The sequence below is a fragment of the Pongo abelii genome, chromosome 19 (genome assembly GCF_028885655.2).
Source record: "Pongo abelii isolate AG06213 chromosome 19, NHGRI_mPonAbe1-v2.0_pri, whole genome shotgun sequence".
NCBI classification, from domain to species: domain Eukaryota; kingdom Metazoa; phylum Chordata; class Mammalia; order Primates; family Hominidae; genus Pongo; species Pongo abelii.
In genome coordinates this window covers 60,914,639-60,942,404 of record NC_072004.2, presented here as the reverse complement: position 1 = coordinate 60,942,404, position 27,766 = coordinate 60,914,639, and the positions used below count along the sequence as shown (strand labels likewise).

Here is a 27,766-nt window from a genome sequence, read left to right as displayed (position 1 = left end):
ATGTAGCTACAAGGTACTAACACTGACACTTAAATCTTGGACTTTTGCCTTCAACTTCTCTGGTCTTTTACATTTATGCTCCTTTACTCTCAGTGGACAAACAATGTAAAATTAAATCAGAGTTGCAGAAGGTCAGTTTTTTGGTGTGTGTTAAATGTCTTATAAAAATACACAGTGAAGGCTGGGCGCGGTGGCTCACACCTGTAATCTTAGCTCTTTGGGAGGCCAAGGTGGGCAGATCACCTCAGGTTGGGAGTTCGAAACCAGCCTGACCAACATGGAGAAACCCCGTCTCTACTAAAAATACAAAAATTAGCTGGGCGTGGTGACACACGCCTGTAATCCCAGCTACTTGGGAGGCTGAGGCAGGAGAATCGCTTGAACCCGGGAGGTGGAGGTTGTGGTGAGCCAAGATTGCACCTTTGTATTCCAGCCTGGGCAACAACAGCGAAACTCCATCTCAAAAAAAAAAAAAACCCCACAGTGAAATAGTAAAAATACTTTAAATATATTTGAATATTTTGGAAAATTACTTATAATGGCAAAATAGAAAACAAATAATCGCTAATAGTAAGAGTGGTTAAAGGTGTGATAGATTCATAAGGTAAAATATAGCCATTAAAAATTGTATTTCAGCTAGAAAAATTCTCACAGCATACTCAAATTAGGATACAGAATTATGTAAAGTATCATTTCAACTAAGCTTAAAAATAGATGCACTTATAGATGAAATACTGGAATAATGTTAATAGATTTAACAATTTCTGGGTGATGAGTTTTTTTTTAAATACTTTTCTATTTTCTCACAGTTTTCTCTGAGGGTATGAATACTCTGTAAGCTGGAAAAAGGTTATTAAAAGTATTTTACTGATAATTGTGTGAGGATGAGGCTGATTGTCTTCATTCCTAAATATTTGTGTATTAATAATTGTTAGATTTTTATAGCATTTTCATATATTTTTTAAAAATACATGCATTTTGATCATTTAAACAGGTTTACTAGAAACCAACAAAGGATTTTGGAGCAAAATAAGAACCAGAAGGAAGCCACCAATGTAAGTGATTAGAAATGTTATAAAATAAACGAATGAACATTTTGCTGATTACACTAAGAAGCAAGGCTTACCTAAAACAAGTCTTAAAAAGAGGGAGATATGCATTCATAATTTGGAGTGGTTTTAATGGTATAGATTACTTGCCTTAATAACTTAATGTTATTAAGTTAACGTTAATGTTAAACTGTTAATGTAATGTAAAGTTAATGTTATGAAGTTATTAATAAAAAGCAGGAACCTATGTAGGTGGTAAGATGGGATTCATACTAATGTTGCCCATTGAGTGGAGAATTCTTCCTTAAAATGCATCCAAATGGGATCCTCCCCTCTACAAAGGAGAAAGTATGGGGAGAAAGCTGTGAGAAACTACATGACACTTTTTTTTTTTTTTTGCTTTGTTTTCAGACTACCAGTGAGCCTTCTGCCCCATCTCAAGATCTCCTCGACCTAAGTCCCAGTCCCCGGATGCCTAGGGCCACTCTGGGAGAACTCAACACCATGAATAATCAACTTTCAGGCTTAAGTAAATAAACACTCAGGTCTTTTCAGACCAGCAGAAGAGCTTGATGTGAAACAGTTCTCCTTAATTATGTGATTAAATACCACCTAAAAAGGACTGAAGTCAGGTTGAATGTCAGAGCGCTATGTTAGGAGATGTGATTACTTCCTGGCAAATGGTTGAGTCAAACCCAGTATAGCAATGGGATGTGTCTGGGCGAGGAGATCCTTGAAACTCATCCTACTCACTTAGAATCTCATGGAATTCACCTGGCCTGCTTTGTAGAGGTTGTTCAGCCCAATGGCCAATACTTAAAGTCTACTGTGAACCTACACACTATTATCATTGGGTTTTTCTGCTATACCTCAGCATCAGGTAAGGGAGTAGCTCTGATGCAAGTGGAGAAATTCAGGGATTACAAGGTATGAACTAAGGGGTTGTGAAATGTAGAAGGAAAAACACAGGCTTTAAAGTCAGAGAAGTCCAAGTTGAAATGCTAGTTCTGCCACCTCTCAGCCACCTAACTTTTGAGAGTCTCACTTTATAAAATGGGAACAATGATTGCCTTAAAGGGTGGTTGTCAAGGTTAACAAACTAATGTTTATAAAATACATTGTAGCAAAGCTTACAATGTATTTTATAAACATTTATAAAAGAGTTACCTATCTTACCTAACTTGTTATCTTCTGCTGTCCTTATTCCCAGCAAGGGTTTGGTAAATTACAAAATAAGGATGATGAAAAATGCTGAAATCCAATTTTGCCGAAAGCAGTTTGTTTTTCTCATATGTCATCTGCTGTTTCTGGAGTAAAAATATTCAGTATCACTGAATTTGTGGTTTTCTTAGAACTTTACTCAGTTCTAAAATGTTGGCTACTTGTTTATGTAGGTCAGTGGGATGTATAGAGTCAGTTACATTGGAGAGTTTTCCTGAGTTTTTAATTGAGAATTTTCAGAGAGGGAAGTAATTATTCCCTTTAGGGTATCTCACTTAAGATTATGGCCTGGAGGCCAGGCCCAGTGGCTCACACCTGTAATCCCAGCACTTTGGGAGGCCGAGTCAGGTGGATCACCTGAGGTCAGGAGTTTGAGACCAGCCTGGCCAACGTGGCAAAACCCTGTCTCTACTAAAAATACAAAAATTAACCAGGAGTGGTGGTGGGCGCCTATAATCCCAGCTACTCAGGAGGCTGAGGCAGAAGAATCACTTGAACTCAGGAGGTGGAGGTTGTGGTGAGCCAAGATTGTGCCACTGTACCCCAGTCTGGGTGACAAAGTGAGACTCCATCTCAAAAAAAAAAAAAAAGAAAGATTATGGACTGGAGCTTGAGGTGAAGGTAGAGCTCAGTATGTACTATAACTTTTTACTTTTGTGCTAGGGAGAACAAGATGTAAAATCCTTTCCATTCTGGATCAGCTTGGGATTTTAGAAAATACAATACAATAATATTTGTTACCCTTACAACAACAACTTCTCATGGCAAGGAAATTCTTTCTCTCTCTACCTATCATAAATGATGCTTTTTAATTTCTCTTAGAGCTAGGAAATCTCATGATTTTAGGGTGACAGAAATACCTAAATTAATCTCTTTTATTTGGTGGGTTTTTCTTTTTTTTTTCTCTTTTTTCTTTTTTTTGTTTTTACTGTAGAAAATCCAGCATAACTGACTGACAAAATGTTTTAAAGCCAAACAAGTCCATTTTGTGTTTTAGATTTCAGCCTTCCAAGTTCTGATGTAACAAACAACTTAAAACCCAGTCTTCATCCACAGATGGACTTGCTAGCCTTGGAGAATACAGAGATACCCCCGTAAGTATGTCAGTGACACTGCAGAACTAATATCATGACATTTGGATTCCTTACAATTAAGAAAACCTGATGGCTGGGCGCAGTGACTTACATCTGTAATCCTAGCACTTTGGGAAGCCAAGGCATGTGGATCGCTTGAGCCCAGGAGTTTGAGACCAGCCTGGGCAACATGGCAAAACCTCATCTCTAGTAAAAATACAAAAATTAGTTGGGCATGGTGGCATATGCCTATAATTCCAACTACTTGGGAGGCTGAGGCATGAGAATCACTTGAACCTGGGAGGTAGAGGTTGCAGTGCAGTACAGGTTGTGCCACTGCACTCCAGCCTGGGTGACAGAGCAAGACCCTGTTTCAAAAAAAAAAAAAAAAGAAAACATGATAAAATAGCAAAAAATAGAGACTTAGACAGTCCTGAGTGAGAATCTCAGCACCACTTCCTGCTAGCCATATAACCTAGATGAGCTATTTAGCCACTGTAAATGTTCATTTTTCTTCTAAGAATGTTTTCTAGGATTCTTACAAAGATTCAGTGAGATGCTATATGCAAAACTCCTAATATAGCACTTTGTACATAGTAAGCCTTCAATAAATTGTCTCTGTTTATTTTTAAGTAGTAACAGGAGATGGGGGAGAACAGGGGAAATACGATGATAAAGGAGGCAGAAGAGCAATGAGGTTCAAAATTAAGAGTAATGGCCCCATCAATTACAGGGCACTTGCTGTGTGGCAGGCACTCAGTTAAGCTATTTTTATTTCATCTAATCTTCACTAAAGTACTTAGGTCAGTGATGTTACATCAGGGTCTTGCTCTGTCACTCAGGCTGGAGTACAGTGGCACCATTATAACTCACTGCAGCCTCAAACTCCTGGGCCCAAAGGATACTCCCACCTCAACCTCTTAATAGCTGGGACTACAGGTGTGCACCACCATACTGGGCTAAGCTAATTTTTAAAATTTTTTGTAGAGATGGGATCTCACTTTGTTGCCCAAGCTGGTCTTGAACTCCAGGCCTCAGGTGATCCTCCTGCCTTGGCCTCCTAAAGTGAGCCACTGCACCAGCGTGTTATCATTATTCCCATCATACAGGAAAAGAGACTGAGATTTCTTGGTAATTTCTCTATTGAAGGAACTAGAACTTGCCCAAGTTTGTATAGCCAGTAAGTAGCAAGTCTGATGGACTGATAGTCCAGTATTAAAATTGGACTAATCAAACCTGATGGAGTAGCTGGAACCTCCTGAGTAGCTGGAATTATAGGAGTATGCCCCAATGCCCAACTAATTTTTGTGTTTTTAGTAGAGGTGAGGTTTTTCCATGTTGCCCAGGCTGGTCTCAAACACCTGGGCTCAAGCGATCCACATGCCTCGGCCTCCCAAAGTGCTAGGATTACAAGGTTTTCTGATAGTCCAATATTATAAAGAAATATTAATGACCTATAAACATATGCAGTGATGTTCAACTTATAGAGAAATGTAAATTAAAGTCTAATAAGAAATTGTTTTCTACTTCCCAGGTTGGCAAAAGTCCCAATATTTCATAACATACTTTGTTGGCTATGGAAAGACAGTTACTATGACAAAATTATGTACCTCTTATAGGGGCAAGTGGCAATATCTATTAAAATTATAAATGCATTTATTTCTTTGAATCTGCAGTCTTATCTGTAGAAACTTATACCGCACTTATACACAGTTAGGTGTTTACAAGATTACAAAATACACAAAATACACAGTTAGGTGTTTACAAAATGTTGTAAAGACAACATTTTGGGCAATAGCAAGTAATTGGAAACAACTCAAATATCCATCAGTTGGGGACTGGTTAAATAAACATCTGTACAACATATTACTATATAGCTGGGGGATAAAAGTAATAATCACCAATATATTTATTGCTAAGTAGGAAAAAAAAGGTGCTAAGTAGTGTGTGTGTAATATATTGCATTTGTGTAAGAAAGTTGGAAATAAGAATATATATTAATATTTGCCTCTATTCACATAAAGAAACAAGAATGATACAGGAAGGAAAAAACTGAAAAAGAGTGAAAGAGTGGTTATGTAAGTTCCAGAAGAGGCAGGATAGAATAAATAGCAGTTGAATTTGCCTTATGCCAATGTCAATAGCTTTTTTCCTTTTAAGTGTATATGTTTTAGATAATAGGCAATATATTTTCATTATTCAGATATTAAAACAATATAAAAAGTTGTATAAGACAATTCTTGTTCATTCCCTCTTCATCCTCCCTCTCTCCTTTTCCCTAGTGTCACGCTCTACTCCCACCCAGATAATTACTTTGTTAGGTTCTGATTTATCCTTCCATAGTGTCTTTAGGCAAATATGAATATGAGTTTCTTTCTCCGTTATTCAATAAAATGCAGCATACTATCACTCTGTTCTGAACCTTGCTTTTGTTTTTCACTTAACATATTTTGGCAGTGTGTTTGTATCAGTGGATTTAGATTTTTTAAAAAGTTCCCTAGTGTTTTGTTTAAATACTTGTGTACCCAATCACTGAATTACTTTTCTATATTTAAAAGGGGGAGGGGCAGAGGGAGGAAAATGAGAAAGAAGAATCAAACTGGGAAGAAAAAAGAGCAAAATATAAGGGAAGAAGAGAAGAAAGGACTCATGTGTTGGGAAATGATTAAGTGTCAATGGCTCTCTCATGAACCACTGAGTTAGGTCAGTATCTTTGGTTGGCTACCTCTTGTCTTGGCTACATACAATACAAGTAAATGTTGAAATGTAGGCAGATTGAAGTTGCTTGGTAAATAATGTGGTTTAAAGTAGCTGATTCTGTTTGCGTTATCTTGCTAATCTTGTTGGGTAATGTGAGAAAGAATAATACAGATAAAATCCCAGTACAACAAGTGTCTATAAAATTCACTAAAAGTCAAATTTCAGCTAATAGCTGCCTGTTTTAATCTGTAACCTACTTGGATCTAATAATTCAGTATGCACAAAAATCATTTGGGTGACTGTCAAAATGTCAAATTGCTGGTCCCCAGAAACTCTGATTCAGCAGCAAGAATCTAACATGCATTCCAGGAGGATCATAATGCAGTGGTTTTCCTATCATACATTGAGAAACCCTATGATGGATATCTATACCAAGATTCGAGGGCGTGTACCTAGTTTAAATCATATGCCTAAGATCACTTGTGAGAGGCAAAATCAGCCATTAAAATGTCTTACAATGTTAAGATTTTTTCTATCCCTTTGTGTTTACAGTTTAATTTATTCACCATCACAGAAAAAGTGGGTGATGCAGTTTTTCATAACAGAAAGAATCCTTAAAAAACAATAAAGAAGACAGGATAAAAAATAGGTTTTTTTTTTTTTTTGAGACAGAGTCTTGCTTTGTCGCCCAGACTGGAGTGCTGTAGTTTGATTTTGGCCAACTGCAACCTCCACCTCCCAGGTTCAAGCGATTCTCCTGCCTCAGCCCCCCAAGTAGCTGGGATTACAGGCACCCGCCACCACACCTGGCTAATTTTTTTTTTTTGCATTTTTAGTAGAGACCTGGTTTCACCATGTTGGCCAGGCTGGTTTCAAACTCCTGACCTAAGGTGATCTGCCCACCTCGGCTTCCCGAAGTGCTGGGATTACAGGCATGAGCCACTGTGCCCAGCCCATAGGCCATATTTATGGCCCACTTACTAACAGGCAACAAGCTAAGAAGTATAGAAATGCTTACTAATTACTTAACAAACCTATGAGGTACGTGCCACCATCATTTTCATTTCAAACATGAGGAAACCAAGGCTGAGGAATATTAACTTGCCAGCGGTTGCCCAGCTAGTACTGAGACAGGATTCAAATTTAAATGGGATTCAAAATCAAATTCTGATTTCAGTAACTTCTTTTTGTTTTTAGTTTTGTACTTTAATTTTATTTCTAAAATTTTCATATACTAAAATTGACCTTTTTTTTGGTTTGTTGTACAGTTTTATTTATTTTAACATATGTATGATTCATATGTATAGATTTATTTAACATATGTATAGATTCAAATAACTACCACCACAGTCAGGATACAGAATAGTTCCGTCACTCAACAAAACTCCCATGTGTTATTCCTTTATAGTCACACCCTTGTACCCTGACCCTCAATCTGCAGCAACCAGGAATTTATTGTTATAGTTTGTCTTTGAGAATGTCATCTAAGTAGAATTATACAATACGTAATCTTTCTAGAAGAGATTGTATTAAGTTGGTATTCGCTTTATGTGTTTTGAAGCTCATGCATTCAGCTATGTTGGATCTTATTGGTTGATTGAGTCTTTTGTCATTATGTAATGCCCTTCTTTGTCCCTCATAATTTTCTTTGTCCTGATGTTGATTTTGATAGTAATATAGCCACTCTAGCTTTCTTTTTTAGTGGTTGCCTGGTATATTTTCTTCTGCATTTTACTTGTAACTTAACTGTACTAAAAGATTAGAAGTTTCTTAGAAATAGCCTATAGTTGGTTCATGCATTTTTATGTATTCTCATAATTTATTTTAATTGATATGTTAGGCAATTTACATTTAATTTAATTGTATGTAGAGTTTAGGTCTACCGTTATATAGTTTTTCTATGTGTTCCTTTTTTTCTGTTTCCTTTTTCCTGCTTTCTTTTGGATTATTAGAATATTTTTAGTGCTCCATTTTAGTTTATTGTGATTTTGACTGTATCTTTGTATAATGGGGTGTGTGTGTGTGTGTGTGTGTGTGTGTGTGTGTGTGTGTGTGTGTGTGAAATAAAGTTGCTTGGTAAATAATGTGGTTTAAAGTAGCTGATTCTGTTCCTGTTATTTTGCTAATTTTGTTAGCAAAATATATATATGTATATATATTTACATATACATGTACACACACATATATAAAGAGAGTTTGCTTTAGTGATTGCAGGATGCTTATTTTTCAGTCTACCTAAAATCAATTCTTTACTACTTGAAAGTAAAAACCTGGGCCGGGCGCGGTGGCTCACGCCTGTAATCTCAGCATTTTGGGAGGCTGAGGTGGGCAGATCACGAGGTCAGGAGATCGAGACCATCGTAGCTAATATGGTGAAACCCTGTCTCTACTAAAAATACAAAAAATTAGCTGGGCGTGGTGGCAGGCACCTGTAATCCCAGCTACTCAGAGACTGAGGCAGGGAAATCTCTTGAACCTGGGAGGCGGAGGTTGCAGTGAGCCGAGATTACAGCCACTGCGCTCCAGCCTGAGTGACAGAAAGAGACTCTGTCTCAAAAAAATAAATAAATAAAAGGAAGTAAAAACCTTATCACCATATAGATTCCCCTTTTCTATAATAGTTATCTTATATATTACTCCTCTATACGTTGAAAAGAAACCACTAACAGATGATGTAATTTTTGCTTACAACCCTGAGATATATTGTAAAGAATTCAAGAAGTGGCCGGGCATGGTGGCTAATGCCTGTAATCCCAACACTTTGGGAGGACGAGGTGGGTGGATCACTTGAGGCCAGGAGTTTGAGACCAGCCTGGCCAAAATGGTGAAACCCCATCTCTACCAAAAAATAGAAAAAATTAGCCGGGCGTGGTGGTGTGCATCTGTAATTCCAGCTACTCGGGAGGCTGAGGCATGAGAATTGACTGAACCCGGGAGGCAGAAGTTGCAGTGAGCCAAGATCGTGCCACTGCACTCCAGCCTGGGCGACAGAGCAAGACTCTATCTCAAAAAAAAAAAAAAAAAAAAGAAAGAAAAAAAAATTCAAGGAGAGAAAAATAGTCTATTATATTTACTCAATGTTTACCATTTCTCTTACTATTCTCTTCTGGTATAATTTCCCTTCTCTCTGAAGAATTTTCTTTATCAGTTCTTTTAAAGCAGGTCTATTGGCGGTAAAGTCTCTTAGTTTTACTTCATGTGAGAATGCCTCTATTTTGTCTGTTCCTGAAGGATATTAACAGTGAATACAGAATATGGGGCTCACACTTCTATTCCTTCAGCAGTTTTAAAAGGCTGTACCACTCTTTTCTAGCCTAAATGGTTTCTAGTGAAAAATCTTCATTCATCTGAGTTGCAGTTCTTCTATAGATAATATATTGTGGTTCTGTCTGCTTTAAATAATTTTTCTTTTTATCTAATTTTGAACAGTTTGATTACAATATGTGGGGTATGGATTTCTTTTGTTTCTTTCTCTTGGGGGTTGGCTGAATGTATTAGTTTCCTGGGGCTGTCATAACAAATGACTGCAAACTGGGTAGTTTAAAACCACAGAAATTTATTATCTCACGGTTCTGGAGGCAAGAAGTCTGAAATTCAGCTGAGTCACACTCCCTCCACAACTATTACGGGGAAATCTGTTCCCTGCCTCTTCCAGATTCCAATGACTTGTGGGTACTCCTTGGATTTCTTACCTTTGGTCATGTCACTCCAATTCTTGCCTGTACCTTCACCTGGCTTTTTCCTGTATGTGTCGCAAATCTCCCTCTGCCTTTCTAAGGTGATTTGTCATTGGATTTATGGCCCACCCAGATAATGCAGGATGGTATCCTCATCTTAAGATCCTTAGTTACATTTGCAAAGACTATTTTTCCAATTAAGATAACATTCATAACATTCACATGTTCTGAGAATTAGGACATGAGCATAGCTTTTGGGGGGCCACCATTTAACCACTAATGGAACTTCTTGAATGTGGTTTGTGGCTTTATGTCTTTCACCAAACTTGTGATGTTTTTAGTCTTTCTTTTTTTCAGAACTACAGCCTTTCTGCTCTCCTGCTGGAACCCTGATGACACAAATTTTGACCTGTGCCATTGTCTCATAGGTGTTTGGGGTCCTGTTTGTTTGTTTCTTTGTTTTACTCTTTGCTTCTGTTTAGACTGGACACTTTCTGTGATTTATGTTCAAGTTCACTGACTGTTTCCTCTGTCATTTCCATTTTGCTATTGAGCTCATTCTGTTAAGTTTATTTTTTTAATTCAGTTATTGTAGTTTTTAGTTCTGAAATTTCATTTTGGTTCTTTATATCTTGTTTTTGCTGAGACTTTCTATTTTTCAGTTTTGTTTTTTTTTTTTAAAGATTGCAGTTCTTTGGAGCATGTGTACAATAGCTGCCTTAAATATCTCTGAGATAATGTCAACATCTGTGTCCTCTTGGCATCGATATCTGTTACTGTCTTCTCGTGCAAGTTGAAATTTTCATGATTCTTCATATGCCTCATAATTTTGGATTCTATCTTGGGCATTTTTAATGTTTTATTAGGAGACTCTTGGTCTTAATTTAAATCATATCAAGAATGTTGATATTTTGATTTTAGTATGTAAACAACCTGGCTAGATTCATTCCACAATTTTAGCCTTCTTCTATGGGCAGTGGCTCCAATGTCAGCTACATTTTCAAAGCCTTTGCAGTGCCATTCAAGTATGTCTCATGTATGTTCCATCCTTTGGTCATTCTAAGGTCCAGACGGCAGGTTGTTTGTTCACTTCTCACCGTTTTTGGCATCGTGACTGAGATGGGATCCATGCATGCCCAGGTCAGGGGGTGAGCTCAGTATTTCATAAACAACTTCATGAGGTTGTTTTCCAGAGTCCTCCATCATCATGATTTATCTGGTACTTTCTAGTTTCCTGGGACTCCCCTTTTTGCTTCTCCAGTCATAAAGCTGGAGCTTTAGTTACCCTATGATACCACATATTTCCTTGACTATGCTTATGTCTGTGACTAAATGGCAGGACAGAAAGGAAAAAAGCTGTGGGTATCACAGCTCCTATTGAAGAGGAAGATTCTTCTCACTGTTTCAATTTCCTACAAGTCCCATTGCCTCTGCTGTTGCTACAGCCACTTTGGGGTTGCCTGTGGTTTGGGTTGTGAGAAAACAGAGAGAAGAGAACAAAAAAGGGACAAGAGATTTCCACATTCTGAGTGTTAGGATTGTTTCCCTTTCCTGCTTCTTGAGTGAGAATGAGAAGCTTTCTCCTAGAGCTCTGTCTGTTCTCATTGATGTCTGGGGTTCAGGCTGCATTGCATTTGGTCAGGAAATATGAAGGGGCAAAAAACGGTAAATTCACCAACAGTTCAGTGATACTTGAATTCTAGTCTTCTTTCCCAATCAGGCTGCTCCTATTATTCAGAGTCCTCAAATACTTGCTCTATGCATTCCATCCACCTTTAAGTGACATTCAGTGGAGAGACAGAGTGCAGTAGGTTTGCTCCGCTTTATCCTGGACCGGAGACCTCACAGCTTTCTTCTTAACCTGTGTTCTGTACTACTACTCATCCTTTAAGAAACGACGGGGTGGTAGCTACTCTGATGGAAAGACTAAAGGCTCTGTTCTTAGTGTTCTGTGCACACTCCACAGTCTCAGGGCTCCCACCACCCATGGCATCATAACCTGATGTGCACTAAAACCAACTGTTTTATAAATAGTTATTACAAAATGACATTTTATGCAATCTGAAGGTACCTTTTAGGTTTTGTTTTTAGACTAGGAAAATTATCTTACTTTTTGCATTTGTGTTCTCACTGTAGGGTAATCGTTCTGTGTTATCACACTATCCTAGGTTTGCCCAAAGGACCAGCCAAAACCTCACCTCAAGCCATGCATATGATAACGTAAGTAACAAAACTCTTTTCTAGCAGTGAATCTAGTCAGCAGATTATTGTGGCCAGAAAAGAACTCATGGTCATTAATTCCCATGTTCTGCTCAGTATTGTGTTGATGCGCAGCCCCTGTTAGCAAGATGGTTAAGGATCAAAATTTTTTTGGAGTTTGTATTTGCTATCTCCACTTCCTTTCCTTGTATTCTCTTTCACAGACTTCAGACATGCTCTTCTACCACTCTATGGACATAACTCTTGTCAAGGTCACTGGTGACTTTCTGTATTGTGAAATTTAGAACTGCAGTTCCACAGTCCCTCATTTTATCTAATTTATCAGCAACAAATGACAAAGTTGATCACTTCCTCCTTCTTGCACACATGGCTTTCAGACACCAGTCACTTTGGTTCTTCTCCTGCCTCACTTTCATTTCTTCTCCATCTCTTTTGCTGGCTCTTCCTCCTCTACTGACCTTTCCTTGTTGGAGACCCCAGGGATCAGGCTTCAGACTTCTCTATCTACATTCATTCCTCTGTGGTCTTTTGGTCTCATATCTTGAAATAACCATTCAATTTTTGACAACCTGCAAGTTTGTATCTCTTGTAGCCCAGACCCCTTCTCTAAACTCAGAACTCATATATCTACTTTCCACTTAATGTCTCCTCTTGATTTCTTCCTAGTCTCCACTCTCAACCTGCGTTTCCTGCAGATTTGCCACCTCAGTCAATGGCCACTCTACTCTTTGCTGCATAGGTCAAAAACCTTGGGTAATAGTGCTTGACATCCACCTTTTTACTTTTACTTTTGCCTTTTACTTTTAAAATATGTCAATTATCCAGCCACTTCTCACCACCTCCACTTCTGCATCTTAGTCCAAGTCACCATCAGATGGACATTGCAGTGACCTCTAAGGGAAGCCCTGTTTCAACCTTTGCCTCCTTTTGCATCCCTCCCACCCACCTCATAATCTGTTCTCAAAACAAAAACGGGGGCATTCTTTTTTAAAAAGTAAAATCATATTATGTCACTCATTTGCTCAAAACCCACCTGTGATTTTCTTCCTCACTCCATTTTACTCAGTAAATGCCTGAAATGCTGATCTGACCGCACCTGTCACCTCTCCAGGCTCACCTCCTGCCCCTCTCTACCTTGGCTCACTCTATTCCAACCACACTGGCCGCCCCCACTTCAGAGACTGTGAACTTGTGTCCTCTCCAGTAACCACAAGACTCACTTTAGTCAGGCTCTGCTTAAACGTCCCCAGTGATGAGACATTTCCTGACCACGACCTATTAGAGCAGTATTCCACCCCAGTCTCTCTCCCACCCACTACTCTGCTTTTATATTAGAGCACATGCCATTGGATATCTGTTCACATTTGTTGATTGTCTGAGTCATGAGGGCAGGAACTTGGTCTGCTTTGTTTATTGCTTTATTAATAGTGCCTGGCAGCTGGTAGGTGGCCAGGATATATTTGTGGAGTGAATAAGGAAAATTATGAGGAGAGATATTTCTAATTAAGATTTTAATATTTTATCAATCCTGATTTTGTTGTGTCACTGAGTGCCTCTCTGTAGATTTAAAATTTTTTTTTCCTACTCAAGGCTGAGATTTTATATTCAGAGTGAAACAACAGAGAATCTGGCCTGAGCCATTGAATCTGCTTCATTTTTAAAAGCAATATGTGTTTTTTTTTTCAGTTTCTATGGGAAATGGGGTGCATTAGGCATAAAACCAGACAAAAATATAGTAAATTCTTGTTGTTTTTGAGACAGGGTCTCATTCAGTCACCTAGGCTAGAATATATAGCATGATCGTATGATCATAACTCACTGCAGCTTCAAACCCCTAGGCTCAAGTGATCCTCCTGCCTTGGTCTCTGGGGTAGCTGGCACTACAGGTGTGAGCCACCATGCCCAGCTAATTTTTTTTTTTTTTTTTTTTTTTGTAGAGCTGGGGTCTTGCTGTTGCCTAGGCTGATCTTGAATTCCTGGGCTCAAGTAATCCTCCCGCCTCATCCTCCCAAATTGCTGAGATAACAGACATAAGCCACCGTGCCCAGCAGAAAAGTAGTAAATCTCATAAGTGATTATCACCTAAAAAAACTAAAGTAATAATTAAAAACGACTTCTTTCTTGTCCAGTTCAAAGTATATGGTTCTTGGAACAATGTACTTGGAAGTGTAGGAGTCTCACTAATAACAGAAAAGCTTAATGTAGAATGTTTATATGAACATGTGTTATGCTTTCTTCAGTTTCTGGAACATTCAAATTCAGTGTTTCTACAGCCAGTTAGTCTACAAACCATTGCAGCAGCACCATCAAACCAGAGTCTGCCACCTTTGCCCAGCAATCATCCAGGTACATGGGACCTTATTATTTGCATCAAATAAGGAAACTTATGAGAATATATGAGTCTGCCAGAGATCTCATTGGTAACTGAAAATAGGAGAAATTAGAGGTGCTCTTTTGTATTTTTAAGCTAATGAATCAAATTCAGGGCAGATACCATTATGACTGACTTAGAAGAGACTGTAAAAATGCTTGTGTTAAACTGAGTATTGTGTTTTGAATGCTAAGGTAAATGAATCTTTAGTTGAGGTTTGGAAACTTTTTGTTATATACAGATTTATTGAACTTGGGAGTAGCATTGGAACACCAGTCTGTTTTGGTTGTGTTTATTAGGATCTAATATTTGAAGTCTAAATTATAAAAAGAATATCAATTACGTGTACTCCTCGAAAAGCACAATGTATGTTTACTGGTCTCTTTTTTTGCCTAAAGCGATGACAAAAAGTGATCTCCAGCCACCTAATTACTACGAGGTAATGGAGTTTGATCCCTTAGCTCCTGCTGTCACTACAGAGTAAGTCATTTACAAAATGATTAATTTATTTTTTGTCTTGGTTCCCTTTGATAGCAGAGCTAACAGGTCTTGGTTATACATTTAACTTTGTTTAGGTCTTGGCAGAAATTGATGGCCTTATTAAAAATGCCTTATGAGGTTTTATGGCAGCTGTTACTCTTAATGGTCTTATCATTCCGGCCTTGTGACTAAAAAATAAAAATGCTGGGGTTGCATGTTAAGAAATAACTGGAACTAACATGCTTAATGGACTCCTCATAGATCCCTTGGCAGAAAGTCATGTTCTCTTTAGCTTGAGAAGGGTACTAGTCACTGATTGGTGACATAAGTTTATGCCACATTGATGGAATATTTTAGCTGCTCTTTAAGAACTGATCCAAAAAAATCTTATAACTTGTTTTTAGTCTTCTAAAGCATTAGTACAACAATTACTTTTTACTTAAAATCCTTAAAGCAACATTCTTTTATGATTTCATATTTGTCAAGATATATAAATATTAATGGAATGGTAAGGTCATAAGAACTTTAATATACTTTGAGTGACTGAAGGTTACCCCCCAAATTGTTAAAAATTATTAAAGGACGTTTATTGGAAATCATTGTTCAGAAACTGACAGACTACAGACTGTATCTTGCTTGCGGTTTTTTTTTTGTTTTTTTTTTTTTTTTGACCTGTGCAGAATTTAAAATGTGCATTTTAAAAATTAATTGCTGGTTTGGGAAACTCTCAACCATGTTTTTCCTTGGCTCTCACTCTTATATAACAATGAATGCAGAGACTTCTGTGACCCCCAAATATGTGAGGATTTATCTCTATCAGCAGGCAAGCAATGAATTCTACAATGGACACCAGCTGGGTGTCCTGTGATTCAATTCCAACGCCATCTACCTGGAGATAGTGTCAGACCCCACAGGTTGAGAGCTCAGTCCCCACCACCCCCACACCTCCCTCCCCAGACACCAGTCATAAGCCTGGGCCTCTAAACTTAGGACTGACTGGCTTCAAGTTGGGGTTCCCATGACTGCCTCTTTGGGTTTGATTAGTTTGCTGGAGCAGCTCACAGAACTCAGGGAAATACTTACATTTACTGGTTTATTACAAAGGACATTGCAAAGGATGCAGATGAAGAGATGCACAGGGCGAGGCATGCGGAAAAGGCCATGGAGTTTCCGTGCCCTCCCTGGAGTCCCACCCTCCACGTACCTCCACGTGTTCAGCTATCCAGAAACTGACCTGACTCACCCCCAACTCCAACCCAGTCCTCTAGGGTTTTTAATGGAAGCTTCTTGATGTCAGCATTCCTTCCCCCAGGGTATAGGGCAGGACCCTCTCTAGGGAGGCTCTTATGACCCACAGTCAAAAAGGTGGGCGATTAGAGTGGTGCCTTGGGGCAGGTGAAAGGAGGACTGGAGAAGGTTAGAGAGATTCTGCTTCCAGAGGCTGGCTCCTAAGGCCTGACACACCCAACATTATAACAAAAGAGTGTAACAAGGGCTATGGGAGTTGTGAGCCAGGAACCTTAGACCAAAACCAGTATGTCTCATAAGACCACAGTTGCCAACAGCTGAAAACTCGGATATTTGAAAATAAAAAATCTGGACTTCTAGATCATTTAGATACTCTGTCAACACGAAGCCTGAATTTTTACGTGCTAGCTATGGGCTGGGGCTGAGTAGTAGCTATCTCCTTTACACAGGTAGGCTCTGCAGCCCCTCAGGCCCTGTTACCACCCAAAAAACCCAGGGTTCATTCACCTGGATAGTAACAGATATCTGACTCTCCACAAGGACACAGGTTTTGATCAATAGGAATTTTATTCTCTGAATATCTGGGGCTGAGAGATGAAGTGGGATTAAAGTACTACTCGGCTTTTGGGTCATCTGGGTCCCAAGGGGTGTAATTCTGGAGGCATTCTTATTATCAATTTAGGAATGCTGATGGATTTTCATTAGGGCCTTGTTCTGTTTCTCTGAGATTTCCTCAATTGACCAGGGGCTGGCTTGCTTCCCTTGTACCTCCGAGAAGCATATTGCTATAATGATGAAGCCGTTCTTGATTCTTGTCATCACTGGGGTCCCAGTTTGGGTTGGCTATTGGGACTGACACCTCAAGGGGCCAGGTCACCAGGTTATCAGCACACATATTGTCTGCCTCCTCCTTAGTTTTGGCCATGGTGACAGATTTATCTTCTGCTGTAAGCAGGGTTGCTGTTACGGTCTGCACACCTGGCCAGGTAGGGTTATGTGTGGAGAATATTCTCCATATGAGAGTTACGAACTCTTGTGGGCTCACCCATAAGCCCTTACTATGGGATTTCCAGTTATACAAGTCAACAGTTTTAAAAAACACATAGACCCGAGCAAAACTTCTTTCTCCAACAGGCATGCTCTGAGTGGCAACAGTCACCCTCCAGGGTTATATGCATTCCCACTATGAGTGGTGCTCCCTGGCAAAGAAGAGTACAACAGTGGCCTGCTATTACCATAGCAGGAGCCACAGCTGGCTCTGCAGAGTTTGGAGGGCCCGACAAATACAGAACAGGCCCTTGCTTTTCCCTGGAGGTGCAGAGGGCACCATTTCCAAGAAGGTGGACTATGCCCCTGTATTGGCCAAGGTTCCAGTCCCCGAGTAGAGTTAGAGGGCCTCACTTCTCTTGGAGGGGGAAATAAAGGGACTCTTCTTACTTGTTCCCTTCCCTATAGGCCCCCACATGACTGATGCTTCCTCTCCAGAGGCTTCTAGAATTGGCAATATAGTTCCCTTTGGCCAATTTACATATTCTGCATTTCATCTGCAGGGCAGGGTTTTGATAGAGGGCCATAAAACGTTGGGCCATAAAACATTGCATATAGGGTATTTCTTCCCATTTACCATGTTTCTTGCAAAATAAGTCCAATTGGAGAATTGCAGTAAGTGACCCATGTTCAGACCATCTCTTCTGATCTCCCAGGGAATACTGGGGCCAGGCTGTATTACAGTAATATATCATTTGCTTTTTGGTCATGTGTGGATATGCAGTTTCCATTGCCAGAGGAGGCACCCTAACAAGCTCTCCTTCCAAGACCTAGTTCACAACATTCTAGGGTCTCTACACACAGTTTGAGGGGCTTCCAAACTCTGGAGATTAATGATGACACAAATCCCACAACTCAGCTTGAATACTTCTGGTCCTCTTTGCTTGCCACCATGCAAAGCCATCCGGAGGTCCTGGGAAGCTGAGAGGATAACAGAGATTTCCTTTCCCTGGATCATGTTCAGTCTGGGCAGCCTCCCAGGAGATCTCATGGAGACAGTGAAGTAGTTCTGGATCCAACTCAGGTGGTGGGGAGGTAGGTAAATCAATCAAGTGAGTGAGGTGTTTCCTCAGAGAAAGCACACACACTGTTCATGTAACCTTTGTATCACTGCATTCTGGTTCCAGGGATCATGATCCCACCAAAACTGCCCCCTTTGAAACTTGGTCTCCTCATCAAACTAACAGCAGTCCTTCTGTGACTGCTGCAAAACAAAGCCTGAATTTTAGGGGCTGCCACAGACTGAGGGTAGAGGAATCCAGACTTCATATTCATTCAGGCCACAGACAAGTAAGAATATTGAGCCCTACAATTATACCAGATTGGGAACAAATCCTGAAGACAAGCATCTTTGTCTTTGTGGTGGGGATTCCCCTTGTTAAAATGATGGTGATGTCTCTCAGTCTCTCAGACCTGAAAGAAGGAACTTCTTTTTCTCAACAATCCTGGATCCCTTGACCAAGGTCCCAATCCTGACAATCCAGAATCCTAATGATCAAAACCCAGACCACTCTTTTAGTAGTTCATGGAGCTGCTGCTTCGAAGAAGCACCGAGCAAAAGGTCTGGGCTCTAAGTAGCCGCTTCCACTCTCCCAGAGAGGTCTTGTGGTGCTGGTCAGTGGACTACACTAGACACCAGGTCGGGGGTCCCAAGGCCCTTCTCTAGTCTCCCTCTTGGCAACTGAGGTGAGTTGGCCCAGGCATGCTTCCAATACCCCACTGCTTTGCCTGCCAGGAGCCTATAAGGGAGGTCAAGTCCGGGCTCAACCCTGGTCTCATCTGGGGTACCAGACTTGTTACCCCTAAAAAAACCTGAGATTCATTCATCTGGTAATAGACAACTCTCCATGAGAACACAGGTTATTTTTTTTTTCTTGACAGGGTCTCACTGTGTCACTCAAACTAGAATAAAGTGGCATGATCATGGCTTACTGCAACCTTGACTTCCCAGGTTGAAGCAGTCCTCCCTACTCAGCCTCATGAGTAGCTGAGACTATTGGGGTGCGCTACCATGCCTAGCTAATTTATTTTTTTGAGACTGAGTGTCACTCTGTCATTAGGCTGGAGTACAGTGGGGGTGATCATGGCTCACTGCAACTTCTGCCTCCCAGGCTCAAGCAATTCTCATGCCTCAGCCTCCTGAGTAGCTGGGGACTACAGGCATGTGCCACCACGCCCGGCTAATTTTTTGTATTTTTAGTAGAGACAGGGTTTTGCCATGTTGCCCAGGGGCTGGTCTCGAACTCTTGGTCTCAAGTTCATCTACCCGCCTCAGCCTCCCAAAGTGCTGGGATTACAGGTGTAAGCCACCGTGCCCAGCCTTTTAATTTTTTCTTTTTTATAGAGAAGGGGGTCTGTGTTGCCCAGGCTAGTTTTGAACTCCTGAGCTCAAGCAATCCTCCTGCCTCAGCCTTCCAAAGTGCTGGGATTATAGGCATGAGCCACTATAACCAACCAAGAATGCAGGCTTTGAGCAATAGTTTTATTACTTGTCACAAATAAAGCACTGGGCATAGTCTCCAAAGCAGGAAAGTGACAGGAGGGTTTTATGGGGTGATAGAGAGGGAAGAGGGTATGTCATTGCATGGAGAGGGGTTGCAGTTGTGCAGATGCAGTGAGTCGTTATTTCAGCACACAGGTCACATGTTACGGTAATGAAGCTATACCATCTCCCAGGGTGAAGATATTAGCATGGTAATGAGGAAAGTACACCGGGATCCATCTGTAAATTGCTGAGGTCTGTCATGAGCTGGTTTAAACCAGCTAGCTGGCTGCATTCCACACAGGGTTTGTGGAAAAAAGCAGGTGATTACTCAAGTTGATTGTACTCCTATAGTCCCTGGAGACCCCTCCTATCTGCTTCCAGCCCCACCCAACCCTCTGCATCTCCTTTGGCTGACATGTGTAGACATTTGATATTCTGGTCCCTGGTTTAATCCCTCAATGTAATGGTTGACTTAATTTATGAGCAGATGTTAAGGGACTTAGGAGTCCACTATGTATATTTTCCTAACTCAGGTTTGAGAAATTTCTCTAAGTCATTCTGCCTGATAGAGTAGATATATCACTGATCATATTAGTGGTTTAAGAAACTGGCACTTAACTAGGTATGCTTTCTAGAAACATTTTTTTTTTTTTATCAGTTTCTCCATCCAAACAGGTAGTGGAAAAGTTCTTGATTATATTCAAATTAGGAGATCGCTGTATGTAGATACGGCAGTGTCACAGATACTGGAGATGGGAGGGACAGTAAAAAGCTGGAGAGGTGAAGCTTTGGAACTCTTTTACCACTGTGCTGGGTCTTTCTTTCTGGGGGTCAGAATGTCTCAGTTCTTTTGAAAGTCCCATGAAATTCAGGGACTTCTCTCCAAGGAAAAGCACAGAATCTTGCAGGAAATTACTGGGTTTTTTCACATCACTGGTTGTCCATGAACCCCAGGTTGACAATTTCTGCTCTACCAGGACAAACAGTATGTTTATGAAGATACACACGACTCATTAATTTCAATATTATGTGCCAGGGACTATGACTGGGCTAATTTATAATTTTGAACAAGAAACATGCTCCCTTGTCCTCACAGAGGTTAAATGTAGCATGGATACAGAAATTAGACAAATCACCAAATACATGTTTACAATTTGTGTTAATGTTATGAAAGAATATGGCAACTTGAAAGTTTATAACAGAACTAATTTAAATGGGGATTAGAGAAAGCTTCAGGTAGCATTAAAGCTGAGGCCCACAATTCTTAGTTAAGTGAAAAGTTTGGAAATGAGTATGGTAGGCCTAAGGAACAACCTGTACAAAGACCCAGAGGACAGAGTTCTGGCACATTCAAGGAAATGGAAATGCTAAAACCAAGAGTAAAGAAAGTTAACAGGGAGCTCAGTACCAGATGAGGAAAATGTAATTTGGAAGCAAAGAGGAGTGAGTACAACTGTGAAGAACAGTGCTAGGGGCAGACAAGTAAGATGAGAACTGAAAACTAGATAATGGATTGGAGATCATTGATGATTTTAGTAAAAGCTACTTTGATGGACTGATGGAGACAGAACCCAAATTTCACTGCATTTGAAAAGCACATGAGAGATTAAGTAGAGACAGTAAGTACAGATAACTTCTCAGAACTTAAATATGAAGCAGTGATGAAAACGGGTTTGGGGCCGGGCATGGTGGCTCACGCCTATAATCGCAGCACTTTGGGAGGCCAAGGCAGGCGGATCGCCTGAAGTCAGGAGTTTGAGACCAGCCTGGCCACACATGGCAAAACCCTGTCTCTACTAAAAATACAAAAATTAGCCAGGCGTGGTAGCAGGTGCCTGTAACTCCAACTACTCGGGAGGATGAGGTAGGAGAATCGTTTGAACCCAGGAGGTAGAGGTTGCAGTGAGCTGAGATCCCACTATTGCACTCTAACGTGGGCAACAAGAGTGAAACTCCATCTCAAAAAAAAAAAGGGGGGGGGGGGCGTTGGTAGCTAGAGGATACTAAGGCATTTACTACAAGTAGAGATGGAATTAAAGGCTGTACTTTGTATAAAATGGGAGCTATGGGAGATGCTGGAGAATCTGTGAATGTTGAAGAATAGGATCTGGCATAGGAGAGGTTGAAGACTCAGGAAGGGAAGAATAACTGAATGGGTCAAGTGCTTCAGAAGCCAGGAATAGACAGAATCACAGAAATAACGGACAATACAAATGAAGATAAACTTGAAGATTTAGTGATGGGAAAATGAGGGAAGTTTCCATATCAAGACATTTAATGTATTAAGAATGCAGTTTCTACCAGAGAGGTAAGAGGTTTGAGGACAGTGAAGAAGACTGAAATCGTTTTGAGGGAGATGAGACCAAACTTTTTAGGGAAACATTAAAATTGTAGCACCATTCTGGGGCCTTATGAATTTGGTGATCATGGTTTCATAGCGCTGTGATTTTTGAGATTTCTCCTCAGCCATGTTTTGCTATACTGTGTATATGAATGTTGTGCTTTCAGGTATATTTTCCAGCTACAGACATATGTAAGATACATATAAAGAATTGAATGGGCCCGGCATGGTGGCTTATGCCTCTAATCCCAACATTTTGAGAGGTTGAAGTGGAAGGATCACTTGAACCTGGGAGGTCGAAGCTGCAATAAGCCATGATTGCACCACTGCACTCCAGCCTGGGTGACAGTGAAACCCTGTCTCAAAAAAAAAAAAAAAAAAAAAGAAAAAAACAAATGAAGGATGTCATTGAAAAAATACAATATAAAAAAAGTACAGAAATGACATTGATGAGCTATAGATGGCTGAGGAGTCTGGACGGTAATCACATAGTTTAAGCTGGAATATTAATTTTTTTTTTTTTTTTTTTTTTTGAGACGAAAGTCTTGCTCTGTAGCCCAGGCTGGAGTGCAGTGGCACGATCTCAGCTCACTGCAATCTCCGCCTCCTAGGCTCCAGTGATCCTCCGACCTCAGCTTCCTGAGTACCTGGGACTACAGGTGTGTACCACCACACATGGTAAATTTTATATTTTTTGTAGAGATAGTATTTTGCCATGTTGTTCAGACTGGTCTTGAAATCCTGGACTCAAGCGATCCCCCCACCTCAGCCTCCCAGAGTGCTGGGATTATAGGTGTGAGCCACTGCACTTGTCCTAATATTTGAAACCAGAAGAAAATGAGGAGTTTTTTAAGCAAAACATAATCTGTCCAAATTTGAGCCATATTTCTCATTTAAATCACAAGAAAAAATTAATTGGTTCTATAAAATACATACTTTTAAGAGACATAGGAATTGCAACAATAAGGCCAGGTGTGGTGGCTCACACCTGTAATCCCAGCACTTTGGGATGCCGAGGCCGGTGGATCACCTGAGGTCAGGAGTTTGAGACCAGCCTGGCCAACATGGTGAAACCCTGTCTCTACTTAAAATACAAAAAAATTAGCTGAGCATGGTGGTGTGTGCCTGTAATCCCCAGCTACTCTCGAGGCTGAGGCAGGAGAATCACTTGAACCTGGGAGACAGAGGTTGCAGTGAGCCAAGAAAGCACCATTGCACTCCAGCCTGGACAAAAGAATGAGACTCTGTCTCAAAAAAAAAAAAAAAAAATGAAGTGCAACATTAGAATTTAAATAAACTAGAATACACACTTCAGGGCAGAGACTTATTTTTACTCATATATGCCTGAACTCCAAAACCAGCTCAATTTTTAATTACAGTGCTGGCAGTTAAAAACCAAAATAGCACTTTGAAATTGATACATAACCCTTTTGCTGTGATGGCTTTGTTTCAGAGCTATTTATGAAGAAATTGATGCTCACCAGCATAAAGGAGCTCAAAATGATGGTGACTGAGGTAAAGACTTCAACTTATACAACTTAATTCCATATAATTTCAGTATAATTATCACTTTACATATTTAGTATTTTGTAAGGGCCATCTGAGTCTGACACTTTGAAGTATGAGTTCCCCTGAATCATTCAAATTGTGCTGAACCATTGTTCACTAATGAGATTCATTCTTTGTGATTTTCTCGTCTATAAACAATAAGGCTTGGGAATACAGTAGTTTATGGTATAGAAATATTAATGCTAACAAAATAGATGAGCAATAGGAGTAGCACTGAAATCAGGCATTTGTCTTTCATATGCAGTTAATACTTGTTAACCGGTACCAGTAGACCCATTTACCGTTAGTCCTCCAAATAGGTCTGAGTTTTTCCTATTTTCAGCACTACTAATCCCATGTATTTACTATTTAATGGTCACCAATGAACTACTAAAACTTATTTATTCCCCTTATACCCTCCCCTATGGAAGAAGCACATTCTTACCTTTCTTCTACTAGACTGTGACTCTCCAGCCTCCCAGTAAAGACAAGAGAGTTATCAAGGAATGGGGAAAGAGAAGGACAGGATGAATACTGGCCATTTTTTTCTCTTTATTTTAGAAGAAAGTGGATGATCAGCTCACTACCACATCAAAGGTGCCAACTCTCTAAAAGGTAGACTCTGTGCAGCTTTGAAGCCTGGAAGACAATACCTACCAACATGTCAAAGCCATGGTGGCACATTTCTGCTATAATGAAGATTAAATAGAAGAATAACAGTTCCAGGATAACACTGATTCCTGACAACAGCGTGAGATTTCAACAGAACTTGTTTGGAACAAATACTCACATAAAACTTCAGCAGAAGAAAAATTACTTAGTCCTTAGGCCAACCAATTTAACTGCAGTGTCATATGTTTCACAGGCCTTCCTACATTTAGAATTCGTCACACAGCTGTGATAAGAGTAGATTATTTTACTACGAAATAATTCTGAATAGATGAAAGCATAAAATGTGAGAAACTGAATGTATTATTCAGGAAGAATACTGAGTGCCTTCATTTAACTAAAGTTGAATGTAAAAGTCAATTTGCACTTCTTTATAATCCTCTGGTTTAGAATTATAAATTGTTAAAACCTTGATAATTGTCATTTAATTATATTTCAGGTGTCCTGAACAGGTCACTAGACTCTACATTGGGCAGCCTTTAAATATGATTCTTTGTAATGCTAAATAGACTTTTTTTCTCTTTTTACTGCAACTTAATATTTCTATTTAGAACACAGAAAATGAAAATATTTAGAATAAGTTGTACATTTGATGACAAATAAATCACTATTAAAATAATTTAATACTTTTTTTTTTTTTAACAAAGGTTTGTTCCCAGAAGAACTTTTGATGTCAGTAAATCTTCACAATCCCACCTGTACATTTTAACATTCATGGACTTGTAATGATGATGCTTTGGCTAACAGCCTAGTAGATGTATTTTATTTCAATTTTATGATACTACAATTTCAAAGTAATTATTCAGAACTCTGAATATAAAACATTAAAGGACAAATCAAATTTGAAATAAGAATTTAAATCTTTGGACAAGCTGTTAGGGCTTAGTGACTCCTCTTCTACTTTGAGCTTTTAAAATACTGACTATTCATAATGAAGGAAAATAGCAACCAACTCTTTTAGACACAATAAACATGGTCAGAAGTTCTAGCCTATGACTTGAAACAAATAACCTTGAGCATACATTTTTGAAAAACATTGTCAGATTCATTGCTGTAAGTATGAAGAGTTAATAATCTGGAAGGGAATTATAGAATTAAGCTGAACCTATGCCTCTGCATATTTAAAAAACAAAGCGGCTTATTTTAATACTATCAAACTCTTCAGTATGGTATTGAATAGTCAGTCATATATTCTAGCTAGGCATGTGGGTTTCTTATGATAAAAGCTGAACTTGTTCTCTCAACTTTAAGTGAAATACATTAGTTGAGAAAAAATAATTATTTAAAATATAAGCCTTCATATTATTGTACAATATTTCTCCTTTGAGAAGATAGGATATATGATTTTCCCAAAAATCACAATTTTGAAGGAAGACTTAGTTGCTGACTTGAATTATATCCTGGAACTGGCAACTTGTGCCCTTCCTTTGCTTCAAAAAAAGTGTAAGAAAGAGTGATAAGATCAACTTTAATCATTCTTGGATCTTCAGCAAATTCAGGATCAATGTAGAAAAACACTGGCATATCTACTTCCTCTTGGGGATTAAGCCTTTGTTCTTCAAAACAGAAGCACTGGAAATTACAGAAAGATTTTAATAACATTTCTATTTTCATATTACATAACAGAAACTATACAGTTCTTTTATCTTAGCATTCCAGTACACTTCGTGATTTTAATAAGCATACTATTAAATACACAGTTCTGTGATAAATTAAGAGCATCTTTTCATCTCAATGAGTTCTGCTTTAAGGATCAGGAACAAATTCTAATCTTAAAAGCAGATATCCATTTGGTTTGGTTCTCAATCTCTGCATAGCAGGTATAGATAGTGAAGAAAAATAGCTTGATGTTTAGAAGAAATTCGTTTTCAGAAATCACAAGATCTACTAAAACACTGTTTCATACTAAACCGTTTCATGTATCTTTATCATATTCTGTAAAGTTTACACTTTGATGTACCTGTATTTTATTGAAATACTGTCCAGCTTCAAATGGAACAATATTGTATGTAGAAATTCCAATTACTGGTTTGTCAGTAGGATTCTTAGCTCTGTAAAATGCCAGTGCAGTCTCTCCTGGCACCACCTGTTTTAAAGAATATATATATTATCAATACTTTGAATCTCACAAAGTTCCTCTTTTCCCTGCTAAATTAGTCTCATTATTTTGCCTATTCATCAGACCATAATACCTAATCTAATGCAGGGTTCAGCAAAATAAATTGTGAATATTACCCATAAACATATCTGAGTTTAAAAACTTACTTGCATATGTCAATGAAGAACCAATGTTCTAATATCCATAATTAGTTATGAATTGTCCTCTTGTATATTTGAGGTCTTCAAGGAATAATCTTCAAATTACATTATTTAAAATGTGTCCAAGCGAATCATATCACAGCCCTAGCCCAACTTTTCTGTCACACTTATACCTGAATGTCATGATTGACTATTTTTTTTAAAAAGATACCAACATTAAACTTACCTTAAAATCAAAATAAAACTGACTGACTAGAACCTTTATTATGCCACAAAGTGTTAATACTTTGTTTGGAGAAAATAAGGAAATAGAAAGGCTTAAAAAAATTTTCCAAAGGATATTCTGTCACTTGTACCAATTCAGCCACTAATACCTTTGTATACTACCATGTAATTGGATAAGATTCCTAATCATAACCTATAAAATCTTTATTAAGAGATTCAGTCATGTTTACTAAACTGGGCAAGCACAAATATTTATAAGGCTTTTCCAATATGGGTTGAAATTAACTCACTCTGGCTAATCCTCAATTAATGAGATTTCAGTTAAAATCTTTCTTACAGTTGGTTAAAATTTTAGGAAAGCATTTAGGTATAGTCTCAGTCTTACTGGAGTATAACATAACTATTTACTACTTATTATTTCAAAGGCCCTCAATTTTTTTTCTTTTAGAAGGACAGGGATACTTTTGATATAAACCAGTAAACTACTCATTGTAACCAATGCTTTTCCACATTTTTCCCATGTCTTCTATGCCTGAGGAAAAGTCAGGAAGCTATATAGCCTGACAGTTACTGCTACTCCCAAATGTTTTCACTCATCTAAACTTAATTTCAAAATACTGACGGGTTCCATTACTATAAATTTTTTTATTCCCATAGACTACTTTTTGATAGTGCCTTACACCTAATGTAACAGAATTTATACTTTAACTTTTAAGTTACATGATACTAAAAGTCAGTTTGGAACAAGGGAAAATGCCATGTTTTATTAGAATCACATTGTTAAAAGTAGTCCTCTGACGGTTTAAGTGATGAAAGAAAGGAATTTACATTAATAAAGTAATCTTTTAATGACTGGTTAGTCACTTACATATATTTCTGTTTGCTGAGGTCTAAAGTTCCACTGGAGACTTGCATGCACATCTGCATTAAAGCTAATTTTAATGATTCGATCTTTAACAGGCACCATGTTTTCAATCTTGTCTGAGGCATGACCTGCAACTGCTGATCCTCCAAGTCCAGTAGTCTAGAAAAAGATACCAAATGTTAAACAATACTTTTAAGTGTTGATGATCTATTTATTTGATAGAAAAGTTCAAAAACAATGTAGTATTTATAATCCATTTGGAGCCAAGTTTACATATGGTAACTGACC

At 38.9% G+C, this 27,766-nt stretch overlaps 2 protein-coding genes across 14 annotated transcripts in view; one reads left to right on the top strand and one right to left on the bottom strand.

Annotated features, from left to right (window-relative positions):
• TOM1L1 (target of myb1 like 1 membrane trafficking protein) overlaps positions 1-24,748 on the top strand; it is a 67,190-nt gene extending 42,442 nt beyond the window's left edge. For 4 of the 11 annotated variants that reach the window (XM_054546267.2, XM_054546274.2, XM_054546273.2 and 1 more), the window contains 8 exons: positions 995-1,055; positions 1,461-1,578; positions 3,268-3,364; positions 11,889-11,940; positions 14,181-14,286; positions 14,710-14,791; positions 22,449-22,571; positions 23,366-23,427. In XM_054546267.2, the coding sequence (XP_054402242.2) occupies positions 995-1,055; positions 1,461-1,578; positions 3,268-3,364; positions 11,889-11,940; positions 14,181-14,286; positions 14,710-14,791; positions 22,449-22,533 (601 nt within the window). In that variant the 3' untranslated portion in view covers positions 22,534-22,571; positions 23,366-23,427. Of the gene's footprint in view, positions 1-994; positions 1,056-1,460; positions 1,579-3,267; positions 3,365-5,901; positions 6,047-11,856; positions 11,941-14,180; positions 14,287-14,709; positions 14,792-22,448; positions 22,572-23,365; positions 23,428-24,021 lie in introns of those variants that run through there. The other 7 variants (XM_063718129.1, XM_063718128.1, XM_063718130.1 and 4 more) reach the window with 5 other exon arrangements.
• The window catches only part of LOC100444548 (cytochrome c oxidase assembly protein COX11, mitochondrial), a 57,151-nt gene that overhangs the window by 25,596 nt on the left and 3,789 nt on the right, over positions 1-27,766 (bottom strand). For 2 of the 3 annotated variants that reach the window (XR_008519532.2, XM_063718132.1), the window contains exons 2-3: positions 27,482-27,637; positions 26,090-26,215 (exon numbers count right to left, since the gene is read on the bottom strand). Coding sequence is in view for 2 of the 3 variants with exons in the window: in XM_063718132.1 (XP_063574202.1) it covers positions 26,090-26,215; positions 27,482-27,637 (282 nt within the window). In the remaining variant the exon portion in view is untranslated. Of the gene's footprint in view, positions 1-23,992; positions 25,702-26,089; positions 26,216-27,481; positions 27,638-27,766 lie in introns of those variants that run through there. The other variant, XM_002827362.6, reaches the window with a different exon arrangement.